We start from the raw sequence: 20443 nt of genomic DNA on the forward strand, positions 1-20443 counted from the left end.
TTTCTTTTTTTTTGACATGATGGTGCGTGCGCTTCCCACTGGTGCTGGCTTGCTTGTCCTGCCCGGGAGCTGGAGGGAGGGAAGGAGGGAGAGACGGGGCAGCCGCCCCCCTCCTCAGCCCGGCCGCACAGTCCGGACAGGGTGGCCAGAAGGGACTGAAGGGACTTTGCCGCGCTGGGGCTCTGGCGACTCGCCCGAGTTGGCTGGACCTCGCAGTGCAGAGGCTGCCGACTGAGCTTGCCCGGCAGAGGAGATGCCCACACCTCTCGCCTGCTGCGCATGGCAGAGGAGGAGGAGGAGGAGGAGAAGGAAAGGAAAAAGCTCCTTTCTTGAAACTGGAATGGCAGAAGGTGCCATAGTGTTTTAACGTATGTGGACAAAATTATTCTTTAGAGAGCCTCAGTTTACTTTTAATGACTCAAGAGCCCAAAGCCAGAGTATGCGGTACATTTGTAGTTTATCAGTTGAGCTTTTACTCCCAGTTCGTTTGGGGCACAAGGCTAAAGTGCATCTGATACCATCAGTACATGCCATTTAGCCCATAACAATCATCCAGAAAGCATCAAGTAACCTTTCTGTTACTTTCTGGCCAAAGTGCTTATCCACAATGCAAAGTCAAACAGCTTAGCTTGAAACAAGAAAAAGCCGAGAGAGGGTTTACACAGCTGTCACCTAAAGGTTCCCAGCTGAGAGGCACGTCTACAAGTGCTTTCATTTCTCAAGTCTCAGCTAAACTCCTGGGTCGCTCTGGCATGATCTGAAGAGCCCAAGACTGAGCGGCCATGGTGCTGGAGCAACGCCCACTGGTTTCCCACTGCTGCCCTGCCAGCCTTGCAGCATGAACAAGGCAAGGTGATGCGGAGTGTCTCTGAGGAGCTCTCGCTAACATAGTCCCAAGGTCTTAAGGTGGCTGTGTAGACAGAGAGGAATAACGAGGAGCGGCTGGCATACAATGCCCGTCTGCCTCTGCAGTCAGCTAAATAGTTAATTGCATCCTTGGCTTTGTTTTACACAATTCACTATTGTGCCTGGAGGCTCCTGCATCTCTGCTGTACATCTCCACTGAGGACCCAGAGATGGAGACCTGAACTTCTGCTTTGCCTAACAGCTTAATTATACTTTGTATAGAAAACTGATCACGTGGTACCTTTGGTGTCATGTTGTATAGATCTGTGACCCAATGAATTCAGAGTTGCTCTCCAAAGCTCTGAAGTCTACCAGTCTTAGGGTTACAGAGTCCCCTACAGGGATGCACACACTCCAGCTGGGTTCTCCACTCTCTCCTGAACTATGAGCGAGGAGGAGGAGGAACTGAGCTTTTCATTTCTTCCCCTTTCATGCAGCACAAGACACTCCAGAAGCAGCCATGGCCCTCACGGAGCCTCCTGGCCAAAAGACTTCAATCTTGAGGGCAAAGGCTGAAGAGTGCATGAAAGTGAGAGAGACACAGGGGCAAGCACTTGTCCCACCTTGTAACATCACTTGTCGGCATCTTCTCATCTGACCCCAGGCTGCAAAGGGTTGCAGCTCCGCTTGTAAATGACTGGGTACCATTACAGCGGTATTATCAAGCAAGGAACAACGTTAGAGTAGCAAAAAGACACGGCTTTGCCCTCGGCTGGGGAGGCACACTGGGACAGCCTCCAGCGCCAGACCATTTTTAGCAAAACAATCACAAATACAATTAACTTCTTAGCTGACTTGTCTACAAAGAGGGAAAGGCTCCATACGATAAGCAGCACTCATTATTACTCTGCTGCAGAATTTCGTTCTTCCAGAAGTAATACACTCTGTTTTGCCAGCATCTAACAGCAAACCATGTAACACGAAGATGCGGAGTTAAGGTTCGTGTAAATGCACTGGTTTTGTTTCCTGGCTTTTGTGCTTCCCAGGGCTGTCCTTTGTTGTGCAGCTCTGATATTTTCCAATGTTTTTATATTTGGATATAGTAATTGCTAACACAGAGCCTAAGGCTAGCAATCATAGCATCTATTTACAACATGCACACTGGCTGTGTGCACCTGTTCCACCAGCCTCCCATTTGCTTCAAACATGTCAGTCTCCCTGAGGACACGTTTAATGAGAAACCACCCCCCTACCCTGCAAAGCCCTGCTTTACTTGCTGCCAAGCCTCCTGCATCCCCCGGACAGATTATTTTTGGAAGGCTGACCAGGGAATATTTACCAGCTATTGAATCAACAGAGTTCAGCCACATGCCAACATTTCATGCTGTTACCTGAACGGTGTCGGAACTCTCAGAACTCCATCAAAACAGAAGTGGTTTGTACTTTGGTATTAAAAGTTATGTGCAGGCCTGAACACCTCGTTGGGAGCTGGGCCACACAGCAGGCTCCTCTGGGCAAAGATTTCTTTTCTAAGCAGCCGTTATGCAAGTACCAATCCGTGAAAAAAATTTGAAACTCAAAGAGAGAGAACCTTGATTTGACATAGTGCTCTTGCTGCACGTTCCGTAGAAGGAAAGTCACCCACATCTCTAGAGCTAACGGAAAGTAGGAAAGAAGCACCAAGTGCCAGGTTCTGCGTGTGGGCTGGGGCAATACCAAGCACAAGCACAGGCTGGGCAGAGAATGGATGGAGATGGAGAGCAGCCCTGAGGAGAAGGACTGTGGGGTGTTGGTGGATGAGAAGCTCAACTTGGCCCATCCCAGAAAGCCCAGGGCCGGGGCGGGTGGAAACTGGGCTGTAAATCCTGGGCCAAAGTTATTTCCTGCAGCTTAAGAAAACTGCGTGGGTCTGGTGATGTCTGGTCACCGTCTTTAAAACCCCCCCACCCCACCCCCCCCCCCCCCCCGTCGGTATTTCTAATAACAAAGGGTTAAAAGCCAGCAGGCAGCCCCGCGGCGCGCAGGCAGCGGGCAGGCAGGTGCGAGCGGAGCCCAGAGCCCCCGGCAGCATCGAGGGCAGCACCGCCGCAGGCAGCGCTGCGGGGCCGGCGCGGCGGAGCGGAGCGGAGCGGAGCGGAGTGTCCGCAGCAGCGCGAGCCCCGCGCACCTCCCCCCGCGGGGCGCCCCCCCCCCCTCGCTGCCGCGGGCGCCAGGCGCCGGGAGCGGGCGGGCAGCGGCGCCGGGCACATGGGCAGCGCGGCAGCGGAGCCCGGCGCCGCCGGCCCCCCGCGGGCGGGCAGCCCCCGCCGCCCCGCCCCGGCACAAGCGCGGCGAAGCCCCCCGGCCCGACCCCCGACCCCCGGCGCGGGGGGGCTGCGGCTGCTCCTCCCCCGGGCCGGCCCCGTGGGCTCCCCCTCCCGCCCCGCCGCCCGCCTGCAGCCGGGCGGGGGCGCCGGGGCGCGGGGGGGCAGCGCCGGGGCGCGGGGGGGCAGCGCCGGGGCGCGGGGCCCGATCCCGCCGCTGCCGCGCCCGAGGCGCTGCCGCCGGGAGCTTCGGGCTCAGGCTGATGCCAGGGGCCCGGAACTCGGCGGCGGCTCCGCGCTGGCAGCGCTGCCCGGTGCGTAACGCTGCAGGTCAGACCTGAACCGCGGCGTGGGGCCGCAGCCGGGAAGCGGCGTGCGCGGAAACCCCGCAAAGCCTCCGCAGCCGCGCAGAAAGCGCGCACGGGCCGGCGCGGCGCTGGGAGCCGCCGCCGCTGCCGCGGCTCCCGGAGAAGGGCCAGGGCCCGGGGCGGCTCGTTGCCGCGCAGCCAGGCTCGCCCCTGCAGCCGCCCCGCAGGAACTGGGACATGGCGCAGAGGAAGAGCGGGCCGCCGGCTTGGAAACTGCTCCGGCTGGGCAGCGGCCGCTGGGGGATACACGTGTCAGCAAGAACCGCTGGAACAGGAAGCAGCTGTTTCTTCCAGCTGTGACCAGCTGACCCTTGGTCATCGAGAACACGGAGAGAACACCAATTAGACACCCACTGCCGTGCCAAAGCTTCATTTATTGCAACACCGCTACAAGTCTGACAAGGGAATCTAGCTGGCAGCTGCTGCACATCTGTCACCTCCAGAAAGCACCCCCGCTTCCAAGGTGCGTCCACCAGAAGACGGAGATCTAGGAAGAAAAGGGAGTGCTGAGTACACAGCAGTGCTCCGGTATGTTTCCCTTGGCAGCATTCAGAGCAACTGCATTTCTATCAGGCACTATAAAATACGCTTTCAAAGGCAGACTAGAACCTGATCACCTGAGGACTACTGTTTAAAGAAATAGGAATTCTTCCAATTTTTCAAAAATTTAAATATAAAAACCCAACAAAGCAGATGATAAGAAAAGTGCTCCCATTCTTCAGTATGTATTATTTAGACGTGCCTTCGCTACCGTGGATACCAAAAGCCAAACATTAATTACTATAAACCCCTGGCAGTATCTACAGAAAGGCCTGACCTGCTTGTGCCATATCCCTTTGTTTACCCAGAAAAGGCACAATTGCCTCAAAGCACACCACAGCCAGCGCCAGGATCCCAGAGAAAACTCGTGGCGTCACAGAGAGGACGAACAAGAGGCTCCTTTTTTGACAATTACCTCGATCCACAGCAAAACAGAGATACTTCCCACGTATGGCCAGATCTTGCAGGTCAAGAAAGCGAACAAGTACCCCGATAAAGTCACAACAGCGCTACCACTGCAAACATCACCCACAAGAAATTTAACCTCTAAACAGACACATTCACATCTTCCAGCCTCTGTTCGTTCTCTGTACTACAAAGTTCCTGCCCAATAGGCACCACTTTTGCACTTTCTGACAGCTGCCTCCTGCCAAAGCAGACTCTGTTGGGAACACATCTTGAAAACACATAGGGATGGAGAAATGAGGGGGCTTGTAACAATGCACCTCTAAATTATGTCAAGTTAAGACACAGGGTATAACATCCACTCATCCCAAAGAGCAGACTGCTAGGACAGGCAATTTGAAATGCCTTCAATGAATATATAATGACGTCAAGGTAATGGCAACTGAGCTGGAGCAAGCAGCTGCCGCTTGGACCCCCGAGAGCAACTTCGCTTTGGGCTTCGCACAGATGTTCAAGAGTTCAGGGCCAGGCCTGTCCCCACATTAACTCTTAACACCTTTGTAGGAAGAGAGCTCACTGTGACCTGCTAGGAAAACTAAATGAACAGTAACAATATTTTTGGCTGGAAAGTGCAGGAAACAGTTCAAGGGAACAGATGATAGCATGGGAGACCTTGCCTGAATGAAGATTTGCCCTTAGCAATTGCACCTAGAAATCTATTTACCTTGGAGAGAATGAGAGAGAACGCACAGTGACACAACTGTACCGGCATGGGAGTGGGTGGTAAACGTCTAGGGCACCTTGCAGCATGATAGTGATGGATTCACCTGAGACAGCAGCATCTCAGTATTACGTCTGCATTCTTGCAGGAAAAAAAAAAGAAAAAAAGTCAGAGAAAATCATCAGATTATTTGAAGGACTAGACAACTCACAGAAAATATATGGTCAGCCATTGAGAAAGAAAGTTTTTTTCCTTAATGTCTTAGCATCAGCTTAAATGCTTCAATCCAGAAGTAACAAATTCCCCCTGCTCCATTCTGAGATGCCTATTTCCAGAAAGATGGGCTGCAAACAAAAATTCCTCCCATCAGAATCTGGTCCTTCTCCCGTGCTCTTTTAGAAGAGGAAGCACAAGCCGCAGGTATTAGGTCCAGTACAGCTGTGTTCACTAGCTGAGTGCACCTGTGGAGCACAATACAGAGGAGATGGGGAAGGAGACTCCAAAGTATTTACAGAGTTCCTCTCAATTGTATGTGAAGTCCAAAAGGACTCCTGTTGCAAGTGTGTATGCTGCCAACAAAAATGGACAGATTTATTTGAAAACTCCCATTTTAACAGACGAGCTCAGCTAGAAAGTAGTGAGAAAAGCAGATGCATCATCAGCACCTTCAAATCTATGTCCTAAGAGCGAGCTTGGGGCTGAAAAAAAGCAGCCTCTGAAAGGAGAACTATTTCTTGCACCTCCGTGTGATAAACACGGCAGGAGCTAGAGCACCATACCCATTGCCTCTCAAGAAAAAGAGGGGGAAGGGAACAGATGACACAGCCTGTAATCATTTGCAATGATGTGTCTTAGTGCTGAGTTAAGTTCTGCACCCTCTGCAGCAGACTCTGGCTCCTGGGAGGACTCAGAAGTAGTTGAAGAGGAGGGTTCTTCACCCACTGTGTAGTTAACCTGCATTAATGACATTAACTTATAAAAACCACAGTGGATGCTAAATGTTTGCACAGCTTCAAAAAGGGACTCTAAAAATCAATTGAAGAAAAGGTTACTGAGGCCTTTTCTGCTTAATGGTACAGAAATGCCAAAGACACTGTTGGAGACAGGACAATGAACTAGAGACACCTTTCATCTTGATTCTGCTGGGCAGAATGTTCTTAAAACTGGTAAACTAGAATTTAGCTGAGAAGGTTGGTTAAATACATTGGGTTTCCATTTGAAGGAAGCAGATAACCTATTTCAGTGATTTATGGTGCTGCAGAGATGGGCTGGAAGCTATGGAGGGAAACCCTGGGGACGGTGTTTTAGTGAAAGGACGCTCGTCTTTTCTTGCTACAGAACAGCTGTGAAATGCAAAGAAGTCCAGTCCAGCTCTTTGGAGGGAAGCAATGCCTTCTCCACAAAGGCGGGTTTGATTCTTGGTGCGTTTTTACAGATTAACACCTTGGGTTGGGCTCAGAGCTGCTCCCAGTCACTGAAGTGACCCTTCCTTCCCCCTTCGTTATGTACCACGTTATATTGGCTCTCGCCGTGTGGCATCTAGAACTCGGTGTCACCACGTAACAAAGAAAAGTGAACCTGTCAACAGCCTACTGAAACAGATGGAGCAAAAGCCTTTTCCACAGCAGGGTATATGTATCAAGGTGCAGACTCAGAAAACTTGCAAAGGAGTGCCCAAAGGAAAACAGGAAAACAGACAGGACTCCATCACACTCAGAGGGTAAGTTGCCAAGAAACACCTGGAAATCATCGTGATGCATTTTAGCACAGAAAGATTAAGAAAGAAGTTGTTTCCAAAGTCTCACAGAGGACAGGAGGTGCTGACAGACAAAGGTGCGGTCAGAGCAGCAGAAGTCAGCTTGCACTTGAGCCTGCCTGCTTCAGGCTTACAGCTGACATGCAGCCGACAGGCTACGCCAGCTTGGAGGCTTGTATCATGCACCCAACTGATTTTGGGCTAGCTTGAGCCTGATGATGTTTGGCTCAGGTGTGCTGTCTATCTCTACCCTTAACACGCACACCAAGCCTCAAAGGTACAACCGTGGAGATGCAGGCCTGGATGACCGTCACATTTCCCAGAGAGCAGACTATGCCAATTGTTGCTAATGAGCGTTAGCATCAACGTGTTTCATCCCTGTGGAACATTCTCATGGGAATGCTTTCCAACATGTTCCTGTACATCACTTTACAACTGGCACGTTAAGCGAATGTTTTGCTTCAGATATGAAAGCTGAGAAGTTTGCTAATTATCTGTGATACCAGGCAGTAATTGAACAAGAACTCTCGATTCTGTGTTTTAAACAAAAGCTTGTCTTCTTTCAAGGTGGCATCCGACCTTTTTTCTCAGCTTCCTGACAGAAATACTTTATTCCTTACTTAAATGTTTGAAACTGATGGGCATTATGAGCTGAACTATTAACTAGCACCATGATCTGGAATCTAGAAACTACCCTTTGAAGTGAGCAACAGCTCTTCAAACTCTACCATCAGCTTTTTGATGAACACCTGTGAGGGAAACAGCTTCTTAGAGACTTGCAAGCTGAACCAAATTCTCTAGAATGGATCCCAAGTACTTTTTGTGTCCTCTTATATCTCTCTAATCTGTGGATGTTTAGGTTTTTGCTTCAGTTACTAGATTTGTGAAGTTTTTAGCCTCAGGTACTCTGCTGCTTGTTTTTCTCATGTGTTTCAGGACACGTATCAGACTGGTACAATGTATTCAGTGATCTGAGACAAAGAGTTCAGACTTCTACACTAACTTCATCAGTTTGGTGGTTTTTGCTCCTGGAACTTCCATAGTTACCTCATTACTCAGTGTTTCCTTCACAGCACTGTTGCCCTCCAGCAAACACATCTATGGACTTAATCTCAATATTGTGACATCCAGGTTTCTGACACAACTCCCAGAACTTCAAGTTTTATTTACTTACATAATTTATACCCTTTCCCACATCAGAGTAATTAGCATAAGTGTATCTATAGAAGTGTGTTGGTAAGTACACAAAGAGGTTGTACAAGTTTAATATTTTAACTGAAGGAACAATGAGGTACTTACACGGCAGACAACAACTAAATTCTTCTACTCTCCCCTTTCTGTAATAGTTAGTTTCAGAGTAGCTGTCGCCGTAATCTCTGAGAAAACGTAGAATCTTTCTTACTGAGAGCGTTGCCTGTATCTGAACCACATCTTTTCCTGGAGAAAGATTTTACAGATGAATCTGTCTGTCCTACAGATTCGTTCACAGGCTCAGCTCCTGAAGTGAATTGTCTCTCTTCTGTCTCCGATGTCCTGGATTCACTTTTAACACTAGTATTCTCCTTAAAAAAACACAACACAACAACAAAAGAAATAAAACCAAAGATCACTCAATGTTATCTTATAATAAAACTAATATAAAACCAATAAAACAAAATAAAAGCTATTCTTCTCCACTCCAAAAGGGCATCTAACAGGTGTTGAACACTGCCTAGACAGTTGACGTAGTAAGTATTTTTAACTTGGAATTAAGGTTGCTAAATTGAAACAAACTCTTACAAAATACCGTATTAAGCAAAATACGAGATCAGAAATCTAGAATACACAAAGTTAGGGTACATGTCTCCACAGTCTGAACTTTGCCCTCAGTTATTAAACTAGCTAGAAGAAATAAGCTAGAAGAAATACAGGTGCGCTCATTGTTACCAGCACCTGTAATAATGATGACAGATCTAGCTCAAACAACTTGGCAGAGCTGTGTGATGCAGAACCACACGTGAACCACACGTTTCTGGTTGGGAATCTCACCCCACCCCATCCAGTCATTAAGACATTAAGTTATAATGTGGTGCTTGCTTTTTAGAGCCCTCTGTTGCTGCCCTGCACGTATTTTGCAGGCAACCATTGGGCAGACTGGTACATTTCCATGATCATGTGGCAAAAATCTGTAGCTTAAAAAAAAAAAAAAAAAAAAGGCCAAACAACCTAGTTCTATTTCTATTTCGCTGAGGCAGTACAGGCCCAAAGTTAAGCACCTGGAATTTAGCCTTAGACAGAAAAATTTTCTCAATATCACCTGTTCTAGAATATTCATCTCCTCTGCAAATATCTTATCCATCAATAACCTAAAGATGAATGACTGCTCAGAGTCTGCAATGTTTCCTTCTGTTAAGGGGAAAAAAGCTTTTGAAAACCGTTATGTGTGAGTTTACAGAAGGCCAGAGGTCACACTTGGTAATAAGATAGTCTTTCCAAAAATCACGCTCGCCACCTTGAGTCTGTCATTACTCAATGTTGAATATATAACAGGCTATGTGTTTACGTATCAATAGAAACACACATACATTCCTTGACAAAGTTGTATAATAACATTTGAAAAGGCCTGTGCAAATACAGTAATGGAGTACTCCAGGGAGAACTAGTTCCCTCCAACACACCTCCTGCACTTGCTGGATACCCACTTGACTCTTTTTTTCCTCTTTGAAATGTGCTGTCTGGATGTACTGCTTCAGTACTATTAACAAGGCCATGTGAAAAACACGTGGCTAGCAGTGCCTTTTGTCTGATGTCTGAACCACAACTCCTTCCCAGGCACAAAAACAACGGAGGCAGGCTGGCTGTAGGTCACTACCTACACCAGCTAGAATCCAAGTCTCACAAGTGATGATGACCTCTCTATTCCTGGTGACATTTACATAATAGTAAATTTCCAGGAAAATTAGTGAGCAGCCTTAATGAAGTAGTGAGAGAAGGGAAGATTTCTCAAGTAAGCATTCTAAACTGGATATTCCACCGAACAACTGCTCTAGAAACAATTCTGCAAGTTTCATTATTTAAAAAGAAGAGAATAATGAAGAGCAATACCAGGCGGGGGATGTAGAAACCAAATTGCAGTGTTTGATAAAGAAAAAACAAATAACGTGCATATTGGGATAACCATTATTAAGAAACTGTTACTAGCCTACGTGGTGAAAGAAGTCTAGACACTCTAACTAGCAGTTCTGCAAAGGACCTGGGGTGCTGCAGTGCCCAGTAAGGCACCTTGGGCTACACTGGGATGAGCGTGGCCAGCAAACTGAGGAAATTTCATTCCCCCTCACTGCGGAACCTGTACTTCCAATGCTGTGTCCAATTTTAACCCTTACAGCTGCGTGTGTGGAAACTGAAGAGCAGTCATACTGCACAGCACCCCTTTTCAGATTCCTTTTTATCACTGTGTTTATAGAATCTTACACACCGACTCTTCAGTAATCTAATATAATAGGTAATAATATTTTCATCCAAACAGCATCAGCCTAGCCCACACAAGTCTGGTTCCCAAGCTATCCCTTCTTTTTATTGTTTGGTCTTTTAAGCGAACATGTTTCTGACCATGGATTCACCGCACCTGTGGACAGACCCTCCACTCAGGTCTAATACTTCTGCAACTTCAGAGTCCAAAACGTTGTTTGGCAGAGAATCAAACAAAGCTACCAAAGCTGACAGATGTGAAAGTTTTGCCTTTTCATTTCAGTTACTGAAAAACGCCAAAACTGCTGCATCTCACTACTTACACGACTTACGAGACACTGACTGGACTATATCTATACCCAGCTGGAACCATGATGGGAAGCTGAGGCACTAAAACTAGCAACTCGCATGAATGGGGTTTGCTGGATTAACCTTCCCCAAAGAAAGCAAGCGTTTCAGCCTTCACATAGGTATGCTGCCAAGGAGACCGAACAAAATCGGAGGCAAATTCCTCTTGATCAATCGTTACAGACATGTTCTATTTCCACTTTAAGAAGCCAATAAAACATTTCTTAGGAGTAGGAGTGGAATAAAATATGCCCATGAAAGGCCAAAGCCTGTAAAGTCTAGGACAGAAATTCATTGAGGCTGAGAGGGCAACACTGGATCTGAACTGTTGAACGTACAAACTCTTTTCATGTAAAGAACTGCTCTTTAATTTGCTGTCTTTTAGGAAATCGGGAAAGCAGAATAAAGCAGGTTTCTACTAAACTGTTACTTCTATGAGGAAGACAGTTCAAGGCTCAGTGCTGGTCACAAGAGTAATTAAATGCTGGGAAATACCTGAACGAAACAGAAAACAAAACAGCAAACATCTTTGTGTCACTGTAAAAATGTTCTCTTCATTCCAGAAGAGGATGTACTAGAAAAAGTTGAGAACAATTCCAACGCTAACCAGAGGTGCAGAGCAGCTGCCATGCAGAGGAAACTACATCAGGGCTGTACAGTCAGGAAAGAGGACTACTGAGGCAGCTGTGATAAGCGATGCGGAAAGTCACAAGTGACATGCAGTAAGCAGCCAGGGATGACAGCTGAATGTCCCTTCTGAGACGGAAATGGGGAAGCATCACATGAAACTACTAACAGCCACGCACAAAAGGAAGCTCTTTGTGCAGGAATAGCTCGTGAGCAAAGTACCAGCTTGGTCAAAAGGTCCTGTATGCTAAACCCGACAGTTTCAAGGGCTGACTTCAGCCCACAGAGCAGAAACCTAAGATGAAGTACACAGTATCATCGCAAGGCCTCGGGCTGAAAGTAGCTGGAAAGTATAAGCAGGAATGCCCTGTTCTGTTCGCGGGCCTTGTTCTTGCTCTTCCCTACACATCAGATTACAGCTGTTGTTTTGAGACTTGACACTGGGCAAGACAAACCTTTGATCTGACCCAGCAGAGCTGTTTTGATGCTCTTGTACAAACAGTGGAGGAATTTGCTCCCCCTCTGCTCCTATAGAGAGGAATAGAGCGGTCTTCTGTGCACGCCCACTGTTCTGTCATAAGCTTGCTCTAAAACACATGGTACCAACAGCCACTGAAAGCCTGAGTGCTTCTGGATTCAGGGATGAGGAAGAAAACTGTGCTGGAGCCTGAAGTGAGGAGTACAGGCACAGAAGCCTCCTCTGGAGAGTTCTGCACCTGCCATGACCGCAGGCTCTGGACAAGCAGGGTGTTAACCTTCCCTCTCCTGAGTTTGGGAGGAGGAGACTAGTTAAAGAGTAGTTCTAACAGGAAGAGGGAATCTGTCAAACAAAACGCTGAACAGTCCCTGAATTGCTCTTCAATTGCTCAAAAAGTGAGGCCAGTTATTCAACCAGTTACGGTCCAGGACCAACATCAGGATTCTCACAAATATACAGAACCTCCCTCCCAAACAACTACGTGGTTCATGCACTTAATTCCCCCAGTTCTTGACAAGGAAGTTCGGGTCACGGACTCCAAAGGCCTTCAACAAGGGACAACCTGTCATTCTAAAAATCAGTTCAAAAATTCTCAAAACTGACAACATTTAAAGTGCGGTCAACGCTTAATATAATGAGTGGGCACCAATTAAGGAGTACTGCCAACTCTATGCACTAGCACAGGGATGTGCTCTTCCCTACACAGTACGGAGCAGAACAGTCTAGTCTAGGCTTGAGCTATGCAGAGGCTTGATCAGAATACACATCCCTTTCTAGAAAGATACCCAAGAGGAAGATGACTAATCTTTATAACGCTGAAAGCAACAATGGGAGGTTTGCACCAGCTGATGATTTCCGATCTAGAAACTTCAGCGAAGGCGTCAAGCTACCGACAGAACAATAAAACAGTAGCTTCAATGCATACACAAAAATGAGATTTTGAGTGCCTACATGCAAGGTAGGTCTCATGCAGCAGAAACAGATGCAGTCAATCTCCTGAGTTTACTTTGTTTTCAAAACAAACCAAAAAAAGCGCAGAGCATGCATTTGCTGCCTTAACAGAGTAACATCTAGAATGCCCCTCACTCCTCATGAGACTTACAGTTTTACATACAGGGAAGACCAGGTACAGGTAGACTGAAGTACAATTACGACTTGTTGTACACCACAAAGTATAAACCAATGAGGATGCTTTATACCATTCAAATGTCAATAAACTATACTTTCCACAGAAAACAGAACTTAATACCTATTTATCAGAAACAATCTAACCGTTTCTCTAAATTTAAGCAAAAATCTGCCTCCAGTGGCAATTCTCAAAATACTCTTCTTTGTTGGAGATTAAAGACGGTATGTTACAACCTAAAAAAAGCATCCCCTTCATCACCACGAATACACCTGCACTACGCATGTTTCCCATGCAAATGAGCACCCTAACTTGGCCAACAGGCTGACACATGTCATGCTCATTACCATGGGATACTTTTTCATTCCGTCTTCTTTTTTATATCTTGCTTTACCAAGCAAACCCTTCACTGTCCATTAACAGCTTAATTAAAGAAGCCTTCAGTTCTTAAGCAGGCAAGAATATTGAAAAGCTATCGGTCCAGACCCTAGCATTACTATCAAATATAGTTAGCTCAAGAAAGATGTTGATTTATCTCCCTTTACCCCTTACCTGCTCTGGACTGAACAATTCTTCCTGAAAAAACATGAGGGAGAACTCAGCTGGGCGGTGATCTGGTTCTTTGCTCTGTTTTTCATCTGCTTCCTGTGCGGTCAGAAGTTCTTGTAGTATTTTAGCAGCAGCAGCAGTTTCTATAGACAGAGTGGTATCGGCAGCACAAAGAATGTCAGAAGGCTGTAATGGAGACAAATTCAGTGCTCCATCTGCTTCCGCCAGAAATGATGTGTCTGAAGTTACAGGAGTGAGACGTTCCAGCTGGCTTTCCTCAGTTGAAGGTGTGTAACTATTAACAGGCAGTGCCTGATTTTCATTAAGCTCCAGGATTGAATTCTGGCTCTCTACAGGTGCCACTTCCACCTTTTCAGCTTTGCATGATGAATGCACCTCATCGGCAACCTGAAACATGGCTTCAAGACTGCCTTCTGCCTTCTTGTTTTCTTCAGATATATTACATAGCCAGTCAGATGGCATCAGTTCAGCTTCATAAGATGACTGCATTGGAGGATTCTGGAAAAAAACAAAATACAGTGAACTTTTGTATCAAAAAATTACCATGACAGGATGTGTATTGATTCTGTTTATCCATTTATCCAAAAGCTTGAAAGATTGTCTGTTATTCTCAGTTAAAATAGCAAGCTTAACCAGAAGAAAAAAAAAAAGAAGCTACCACCTTGCTCTTGGTGCACTTGCTTTCTTCTATTCATTGTCTATCCTGGAGAGAAGGTTACTTACCAGGAGCTGGTGTATGCCTGCAGATGCATTGTCTGCACACCCTTTGGACCGCAGGTGTTAAATATACCCAAGCATTCAAATCAGAGACTTCTGGTCTTAGTAGGACCTGTGGGGGTACATTAGAACCACCCTCTTCACGTGCCACATATGTACTAGAAAATGAGAGAGAAAATCCACCTGCCTTCAGTTCCTTCTAAAACTCAAGCATTCCTGTTGTGTATAAACCACAACATTTTTAAGCAAAAGAAAAGGGTCCATATGCTGTAAATGTGCATATGGACAACACAACTTGAGTAACTCACCGCTTCTTAACCAATAATACCATTTTCCTCCTCAAATGATTGTCCATAGGCACATCTACACAAGGGGTGCCCCCCAGGGATGCCCCGGTCCCAGGATGAGTGGGAGTTCAAATACCGGTGAAGGCAAATACTGTAAAACTGCCCTGCCTGTCACAGCCTCATGTCTGGACTCTCCTGTCACGACAGTGTCCCACAAAGGCACAACTCAAAGTCTGCATCAATCTGCATAAAAACCCGACAGAATTTCAGGTCAGAAACACTTCTTGTAGAACCTACAGAGACTGCCTTTGCCATCACAGATCAGGTCTGAACACTACTAAAATTTTTCACTGTAATGACATCACAGGATGACAGGACACAATCAGCAATCCAGTGATGATTTTTTTAGTAGAATTCATATATATCGAATATATATCAAGTATATCGTTCTGTTTAAAACAGAACAAAGACAATGAAAGAGTTTTTTCAAAAGCAGCAAGTCCTACCCAAGTGAAATGATAGATGACATTTTAACAGCCAGTGTCTGTACTGCTACTTCTTCTGGAGGTGACTCAGTCAAAGGACACTAGAAGGGTCATTTCTTCTGACAAATACAAGTCATACATGTTGAACAGAAACTCAGGTCTATTTAAAATACAGCCTTCTTTTGGAAGAGATCCAGTACGAAGGATTAGTCCTTAGTGCCTGACTATCCTTAGACCTTCTAGCTGAGGTCATGGTTAATGAAAAGCTACTTCCAGAGACGAGTGAATTAGAGAATGGGAAGCTACAGGATCACCTACTAGGAAAGCCGTATCAGATCAAATGCCAGTGAAGGACTTGGTCTCTCCCTGATGGAGATACCACAAAGAGATGAGATCCCGTTACCTGGGTGTGTGAAGTCAAGTCCTAGTGTGGATTCATGTAGATGTGCCAGTTTGTAGATAGCCACACACTGTGGAGGGTGGGGGGAAACGGAGGGGAAAATAAAACGTGGAATTTGAGAAATTTAGGTTAAGTTAAGCAAAATCTTTTCATTAAAGGCTAAGCCACCTTTATGTTTTTATGAGATAGGTTCAAACATTATTCCTCTCATTTGATATTTTTTTTTCAGTTCTATTTTTTTTAAATGTTAACAAGGTGTTTAATTTCTGTTGCATTGCTTGTTTACTGTCGTAAGTAGTCAGGATTTTAAGTAGATCTGGGTTACCAAACCGTCCAGGAGTAAGATCATCCCTGCCAAAAACCAACCAACCAACCCACCCATACTGAATCTTTTTCTGCCTCTTCTTAGGGGACCTCAGCTTGAAGCTGTTATAGCACATATTGTCCTCTTGGATGCACTACAGGATCTCGTATGTATTTCCCACAGGAGAAAGTGGCCACGCAAAGGTACAATTTAAATCCTTTTAGTTCACCTGGAGAAGATATGACAGACGAGGATGGGGGGGGGGGGGGGGGGGGGGGGGGGGAGGCAGCAACGAAACAAGGCAAACTGATAAAAGTCAGGGCTTGAAAGACTAATAGTTTGCTGGTCATTCGAGCTCAAGAGGAAAAATGGTCTAACTTAGCAAAAGTGGTGAAAGAGAAGATGGGCATTTCACTTATAAGATTAGCATAGTGTGTGCAGGAATTAAAGCACAACCACACCTTTTCAGGGACTGCTAGGACTACACAAATCTGGCTTGAGTGCTTGGGCAATCGGAATTAGTTCAGACTTGATTTCTTTTTGAAATAACATGGCTGATTATCATTCCTTACTACAAATAATAAGGACTGCTTTTAAGGTCAGAAAGTTGTTCTTCTTTTTTCTTGCACGTAAATTCCGTTTCCCGTTACCTCTTGCTTCAGTTCCACAAGGAAATACTGACAGCTTAATAACCATGGTAATAGCAATAATCAAACAGCAGGGCTGCTATTAAAAAAAAACAAACAAAACAAGACGAGGTGGGGGCAGGAAAAAAAAAATATTGCTGAAATCCACTATGTAGCCTCAGGTCACATCTATGATAAAGCAGCGGGGAAGTATTGAGCTAATGGTTGTGAGCTGCCAGCACTGCTGTTGCAGAAGATAGCAGGAGGTCTCTCAAAAGACTCATTCCTACCCAAGGATACTGATTCATCACACTAATCCAAACCCCACTTGAGAGAACCCAAATGAAAAATGGGTAAGAAGTTGTACCTGCGCTCCCTGTTTTGTAACCAACTGTGATAAGAGTGTAATACAAACCTCTGAAACCCCGATTTCAGAAACCTGGTGAGATACACCATCATCAGCCACCATGTCTGGGTATAACCACCTATGTCCCCTTGCCATTCCACGCAGTAATTCTCTGTAGCTTTTCCTGGAGAGCAAACTGCAGCCAACCAACCAGTTAGTTACCGGCCTGGTCTGCCCATGTTCCAGTCAGGGTCACCTAACACTTTCAGCAGCTCAGGTGCGTACTGTACAAGCCCAGCAGCTGGCCTCCAAGACCCAGAAACTCCACCTGTCTTAATCTCTCCTAAACTTAAAAGTGATGCACTCTGCAAGACCCAGTAAGGAACAGCACAAGGTTTAGGCTTCCTTGTCCAAGAGTGCCCGCTTTTCCTCTGAGACCACAAAGCACCGTCTGGATCCAACAGAAACGGGGCTGGTAACCAGCTTGCTGACTACTAGCGCGCCGATGCGGTTCACTGTCTTCGGGACTGGTCCAGCAGTTTCGTATAGGCTTTGCCACTCCTACCTAGCAGCACACAGTGTGACCAAACAGCCTAAAACGCCCCGCAAACCACGCTTCAACAGCATTGCACTGAATTCCTGCAACTGGTGGAAGGTATTGAGTGGAACGATAGGAAATATACCATGCAATAGTTCTATTTTTTGTGAAGAACAATAAAAATGCTTAGTCAGACAGGGCTGATGAATTTTACCGCTTTTGAGGATTTGTGCAAGTGGTTACTGATGGATGATCGATACACCAGCAGGGCAGGATGCTCAATACTGCAGCTTGCCACATCCCCCAGCAGAAGTTTGGGGAAGTATATGCCCCAGAACACACAAAAGGCAAACTGATTATTCCCCACAGCTCAGCAAGAACCGCAGGCAAACTGCTGTCTTCTGTACCACCTGCACAGCCTGTCACCACGTTCCAGGAGAAATGACCTATGCTACGCGAAGACTCAGAAATCTCTAGAAGTCCCGTTGATCCACGCGGTACAATAGCTGTGTTACCCTGCTCAGAGACAGCTGGTTACTGACCTGGTGGAACTGATACAGGGCACCGCTCGCCTTTGGCCTTCTCACACTATTTAATAAGCTATTTAATTGTGATTTCCCATCACTCAGACGGATCCTCACGTCCTGGATGAAAAAAGCAGCTCACAATGAAAGTGAGAGGACAGAGATGCACTGTGCGAAAAATAAATACTACAATATCGACGGCATGACTGGCTGTTGGCTATTTATAGCCTTACACTAACGTGTTATCCTGGCCATAACCTGCCCATCTTGGATAAGCTTATTTTTTAAAAATGTCATGAATAAAAGACAAAGGTTGATATTTGCAAGACAGGAAACTGGATGATCAAGCTTGGGTAGGTCAACCCTTTTTCAACACACATAAGCATAACTTGCTTCGCTTGTCCTCTGTGAGGGGGAAAAAAGTATATGCGTTATGCTGTAATAGAAAAGGAAGCTCTTGCATTCTTACTTCAGATCTTCTGATGCCTGATAAGCCAGGCCCTCCAAATAAGGTGCAGTTTCCACTAGAATTACATAACGCATTTACAGGAAGTACTGGAGTTATCTTTAATAAGAGATCTCTGAGGTGGGGCCCATTCCAAAAAGTCACCTTAGTTTTTCTCGTTCATCAAATGAAACTCAGGACTGCAGGAAGCTGTCCGGGACAAAGAAGTGGAGCTGCTTCTCAGTATTTTCATAATATTAAAGAATCTCTTTTTGTCCAGGCAAGAACATTCTTCAAATACAAATGCAGGCTCCTTAACTAAAGGTGATTCTGGTGAAGTCAAGCAAAAAAACACTCCACTGATGAGGACACCCACTATGCTGCTACCCTGAAACCTAACCTGAATTACAAAACTACCCGTTTAACATTCAGTGGCTCTTTGAAATAGGTATTTGTAAACCACATCACTTTCACTTTATCAAGCAGATCAGTTTTCAAATTTATGTCCTTAATTTCACACGTGTATAAACCTGCAGTTCATTCATACAGTCTCCTTCGCTTTCACCTCCTTTCAGTAGGCTACGCTCACCTGGACAAAGCTGTCGTGGGTGCACGCTGAAGCAGTAGGACCAGCACAGCCAGCCAGAGGATCTGGCTCTGTGGTGTGGCTGCAACAATTCAAACACAGCTATCAGACCGCCAGAACTTGTGTCTGGTGTGCAGAGTTCTATTGCTTACTTTGATTAAACATTTCAATAATCACACAGTAAGCGAAATTCCAGAAATTTATTGTTACCTCCCAAGTGATTTTAAGACCAATTTCTTAATCTTAAAAATATTTAAGGTATGTATAGATATATTAAAAATATATATTGTAAAATTGGTAAAACACACACTTGTTGAAATGTATGCAGAAACTTCATAATCACAGTCTTTTGTGTCTTAATATCACCTCTTTGATTTGGCTGCTTGAGTTTCTTGTCACAATACACCGTAGAAAGCATATTCACATAGCTGAGCCTAGGTGTTCATACACACATACACACTTGTGACCATATGAATTTTAAGACTTACAAAGAAAATGAATTATCTTAACCGAGAGTGTATCATTCCGAAGAATATCATGACTACTTCTAAACTACCACTCACCAGGAAGGTTTTCATATGTAAATGGACCCTACAGGCACAGATGTATTCAAAAGGCGTGATTGGACTTGCACTGCCAGGTGGCACCAATAACTAATATGTCTCACATGGTCTCTGTGACTGATTTTTCATTATTAGACACTCTCAGATAATAAAGCTTCAACGCATTTCTTTGATGCGATTCTACTACTGTCAAAGGTTTTGCAGAGAGCTGAAAGTAAACAGAACTAAATCCTTAAACTAGTTATGGTCTAAGGCTAGTGGGGAAAAAAAGACTTAGATGAGCATATTTTATTTTACTGACTTTTCAATAAGAATCATAATGAAAAACCAGGGAAATCTTTTTGTCATGGAAGTTAACAAACAAGTTTGAATACACATAAAAAGAAATCTTTTCAGAAAGTTCTACTTTGATTTCATTTAATGGGACTTCAAAAGTGAAATGAAAAGAGTAAAGAGTAAGATTGAACATACATTCTTTAGTTCTCTCACTTATTAAATACGTATCTTAAGGTTAACTATCCCTTTCCAAACCAACTAATCTTGCTGCTATGCTCTCATGATGAAGGAAACCAGACTTTTTCATGTGGACATCTGAAGAAACACGATTTCAGCATTCTGTATGTTATAATATACAGAAGAAAGGATAGCGGAGAGATTAAGAGATACACAGGCACAGAAGTAAAACCACTGAGACAGTCCTAGAGTGACAGTGAAAATTAAAAGATTTATCATACTCCAGTGAAATGTCACTTACACTCTCAGAAACGCCAATTAATTCCCTGGAGTTTTCAAACGCCTCAGATTCCCTAAGTTTCTGTATTTTAGTTTTGATTACACCTTGCAAAGTTTGGTATGTTTTCACCGCATTCTCACACCCACCTCCCATCCCAGAAGATTCAACCTGAGGAACATAGCCAAGTTATCCTTTAAACTTAAAGCAATGACCCTCATCCAGTGAGAGAGCTCTACATATTCATGTCTAAATCTACGCTGGTCTTGTTATCGATTTGTTAATAAGTTAAGATTGATTGACTTTATTTGATTGATTAATTGATTTTATAAAATCATTTTATAAAATTAAAAT

At 45.1% G+C, this 20443-nt stretch overlaps 1 protein-coding gene across 1 annotated transcript in view; it reads right to left on the reverse strand.

Moving 5' to 3' along the window:
• LOC308057729 (heat shock factor protein 5-like) overlaps positions 1-18858 on the reverse strand; it is a 310493-nt gene extending 291635 nt beyond the window's left edge. Inside the window, exons 1-3 of the mRNA XM_080411788.1 lie at positions 18800-18858; positions 13521-14036; positions 8342-8501 (exon numbers count right to left, since the gene is read on the reverse strand). Of these exons, the coding sequence (XP_080267914.1) occupies positions 8342-8501; positions 13521-14027 (667 nt within the window). The 5' untranslated portion in view covers positions 14028-14036; positions 18800-18858. The remainder of the gene's footprint in view (positions 1-8341; positions 8502-13520; positions 14037-18799) is intronic.
• Between the last annotated feature and the right edge of the window lie 1585 nt (positions 18859-20443).

The sequence above is a fragment of the Falco punctatus genome (assembly GCF_963210335.1).
Source record: "Falco punctatus genome assembly, contig: scaffold_29, whole genome shotgun sequence".
Taxonomy (NCBI): domain Eukaryota; kingdom Metazoa; phylum Chordata; class Aves; order Falconiformes; family Falconidae; genus Falco; species Falco punctatus.